General features: G+C 38.7%; 1 protein-coding gene across 1 annotated transcript in view; it reads right to left on the bottom strand.

Moving 5' to 3' along the window:
- LOC105003087 (coiled-coil domain-containing protein 7-like) overlaps nucleotides 1-3,905 on the bottom strand; it is a 52,557-nt gene that overhangs the window by 2,562 nt on the left and 46,090 nt on the right. The window contains exon 15 of the mRNA XM_010860056.1: nucleotides 2,205-2,270. Within this exon, the coding sequence (XP_010858358.1) occupies nucleotides 2,205-2,270 (66 nt within the window). The remainder of the gene's footprint in view (nucleotides 1-2,204; nucleotides 2,271-3,905) is intronic.

Here is a 3,905-nt window from a genome sequence, read left to right on the forward strand (position 1 = left end):
GCATTGGAGAAGGCAACAGCAACCCACTCCACTTTTCTTGCCTGGGGAATCCCATGGACAGAGGAGCCTGGCAGGCTACAGTCCACAGGGTTGCAAGAATCGGACATGACTTAGCAACTGAAGAAAAAGAGAGATATTCCCATGATGATAAATATACATCCAAATTAGAACAGCTAACAGTAACGAAGTTGCTCAGTCCTGTCTGACTCTGTGACCCCATGGACTGTACAGTCCATGGAATTCTCTAGGCCAGAATACTGGAGTGGGTAGCCTTTCCCTTCTCCAGGGGATCTTCCCAACCCAGGGATTGAACCCAGGTCTCCCCAACTGCAGGTGAATTCTTTATCAGCTGAGCTACCAGGGAAGCCCTAGGTAACAAGTAAATTTTAATAATATATCTTAACTAATTTAGCAAATTGCTTATCAATGGATATATTGGAAATTTTAAAACTTTTGCTATTCAAAATTTCCCATTCTACATAATTGTACAAACTTTGTACACTTTATTATTTACAATAAATTTTAGAAGTGGAATGATTCACTGTAAAGACTATGTCTTTCCAAGACTTTCTCTATATATTTTCTTCCAGAGAAGTATCAATCCATACTGACAATAGAAGTATATGAAAGACCTGCTCATCTCAACATAAATCTACAAATATTAAATATTTCTGTTCCTTCAATTAAAAAAAATAGTAGGTAAAATATATCTGTACTGCTGCTATTTTAATGTTTTTTATTTGGCTGTACTGAGTCTTAGCTGTAGCACATAGGATCTTCATTGCCTTGTGCAGGATCTTTGAAGCATGTGAGCTCTTAGCTGCAGCCTGCAGGATCTAGTTCCCTAACCAGGGATTGAACCCAGCACCCCTGCGCTGGAAGCATGGAGGCTTAACCACTGAACCACCCTCTCTCTGTTATTTTTAAACTGCATTTACTTGGTAATTCGTAGAGCTGAATATATTTGTATGCATTTATTGGCAATGCGTGTTTCTCAATTGACGTGCCTATGTCCTTTTTCTATTGAGGAGGAAGACTATCCATATTTTCTGTAGATATGTAAAAGACTTTGATATGGAACACTTTATAAAGATCTTCCATTTATCTTTATATCTTACAAAATTTTAACCATAATAGTTTTATTTTATATATATATATAGCCAAATATATTAACATATTCTTTTTTGGTATAATGCTTCGAAAGCCCTGCTTTAGCCAAGACATGTAATTGTTATTCAGTGTTTCTTCCAATTTATGGACTTCCCTGGTGGCTCAGACAGTAAAGCATCTGTCTACAATGTGAGAGACCTGGGTTCGATCCCTGGGTTGGGAAGATTCCCTGGAGAAGGAAATGGCAACCCACTCCAGTACTCTTGCCTTGAAAATCCCATGGACGGAGGAGCCTGGTGCAGGCTACTATCCATGGGGTTGCAAAGAATCGGGCACAACTGAGCAACTTCACTTACTACATAGTTCACTTGTATGCCTAAATCTTAAATCAATTTGTAATTTGTTTCAGTATATTAAATCAACTAGAAATCACAAGTTTTTCGTAGTAGTTTACTTTTGTGACTTTTATCCTTCTATAAAAAAATTTATTTAATAAGCAAAACAATAAAATACAAAATTATTATATTCATTTGAATCTGTTTCTGGACTTTTCACTCAGTACAAAATTTGGAACCACACTGCTTTAGTAATATATTTTTATGTCTTATATTAATTTTTGATGAGCAAATAATTGTTCTGTAAAATAACCAGGTTCTTATCTCAATATATCTTATAATTCTGCTAAGCTCAAAAAGACTCCATCTATATCTTGAAATAAATTGCTTTAAGTGTGTACATCAGTTCTCTCTCTAGCTTACTATTTTGGAGAGAATAAATATCAAATTTTATCAATATATTTCTACTACATTAGTTGTGTCCGACTCTTTGCGACCCCATGGGCTGTAGCCTATCAGGCTCCTCTGTCCATGGGATTCTCCAGGCAAGAGTACTGGAGTGGGTTGCCATTTTCTTCTCCAGGGGATCTTCCCGACCCAGTGATCAAACCTGGGTCTCCCAGTGAAAATACTATAAGCTGGCAAAACAATATAATATATAGATTCTTGCTTTACAAACTAAAAATTATTCATTTAAAAAGTTGTTTAAGGATATTTTCTTCAATTTTTTACAATATGAAGGAACATGACATCTTTTACCTGTAAAGCTTGTTTCAGTTGTTCCCGAAGAACTTTGTTCTCAATTTCCAGAGCATGTGCTACTTTCTAGGATGTAATATGGGGTGGGGGAGAAAAGTATTCATTTTTTAAACTAATTTATTGTCATAATTATTATCTTTCTAAAACCCATAGATAGTCAAGATGATGACTTGAGCACAAACATTTACTACACACTTCTTAGGCATAATGACAGATAACTTATAGCTCAGTTGGTGAAGAATCTGCCTGCAATATAGAAGACCCTGTTTCAATTCCTGGGTTGGGAAGATCCCCTGGAGAAGGGCTAGGCTACCAACTCCAGTATTCTTGGGCTTCCTTGGTGGCTCAGCTGATAAAAGAATCCACTTGCAATGTGGGAGACCTGGGCTCAAATCCCTGGCCCTGAGATGGGAAGATCTCCTGGAGAAGGGAATGGCTACCCACTCCAGTATTCTTGCCTAGAGAATTCCATAGACTGTTTAGTCTGTGGGGTTACACAGAGTTGGACAGTGACTTTCACTTCCACTTTCTTAAGAATATAGCAGAATCCAGAGCTTCAGCAACATGACAATCCCAACGTCCAAGATACAATTAAGAGTAATTTGAATTTGAGACTTACTCTTAAAAGAAAATCTACAGGGAAGGTGATTGAAGACGGGGGATAGCAAGAACCTCTTCCCATGGATCAACAAACATACACCTGCAAAGAGATCAACTCCCTGTGAAAAGAACCTTAGAACTAGTCAAACACGCTCCACAACAAAGAATAAAAAGGACTACATCAAGACAGGTAGTAGAGGAAAAGAAACACTCTCACTAATAACCATACCCCCAGCATGATGGCACACAACAGAGAGGTATCTCACCAGACAGGCACTTTTGCCAGGGGAGCAAAGGGTTGGTGCCCACGTCAGGAACCTTGGCTCCTGGATCTACACCAGAGAGAGGAATCCCTGAAATGCCTGGCTTTTAAAAGCAATAGGGCTGACATCTAGTGGTCCCAAAGTGCTATAGAAAACTGAGACTCCCTCTTAAATAAGGGCTTGAAAGTGAAAGTGAAGTCGCTCAGTCATGTCCGACTCTTTGCAACCCCGTAGACTGTAGCTCATTCCATAGTTCATCAGGCACTCTATCAGATCTAGGCCTTAAATCTATTTCTCACTTCCACTGTATAATCATAAGGGATTTGATTTAGGTCACACCTGAATGGTCTAGTGGTTTTCCCTACTTTCTTCAATTTAAGTCTGAATTTGGCAATAAGGAGTTCATGGTCTGAGCCACAGTCAGCTCCTGGTCTTGTTTTTGCTGACTGTATAGAGCTTCTCCGTCTTTGGCTGCAAAGAATATAATCAATCTGATTTCGGTGTTGACCATCTGGTGATGTCCATGTATAGAGTCTTCTCTTGTGTTGTTGGAAAAGGGTGTTTGTTATGACCAGTGCATTTTCTTGGCAAAACTCTATTAGTCTTTGCCCTGCTTCATTGCGTATTCCAAGGCCAAATTTGCCTGTTTGTTTACTCCAGGTGTTTCTTGACTTCCTACTTTTGCATTCCAGTCCCCTATAATGAAAAGGACATCTTTTTTTGGGTGTTAGTTCTAAAAGGTCTTGTAGGTCTTCATAGAACTGTTCAACTTCAGCTTCTTCAGCATTACTGGTTGGGGCATAGAGTTGGATTACTGTGATATTGAATGGTTTACCTT

Source organism: Bison bison, unplaced genomic scaffold (genome assembly GCF_000754665.1).
Source record: "Bison bison bison isolate TAMUID 2011002044 unplaced genomic scaffold, Bison_UMD1.0 scf7180017864461, whole genome shotgun sequence".
Classification (NCBI taxonomy): Eukaryota; Metazoa; Chordata; class Mammalia; order Artiodactyla; family Bovidae; genus Bison; species Bison bison.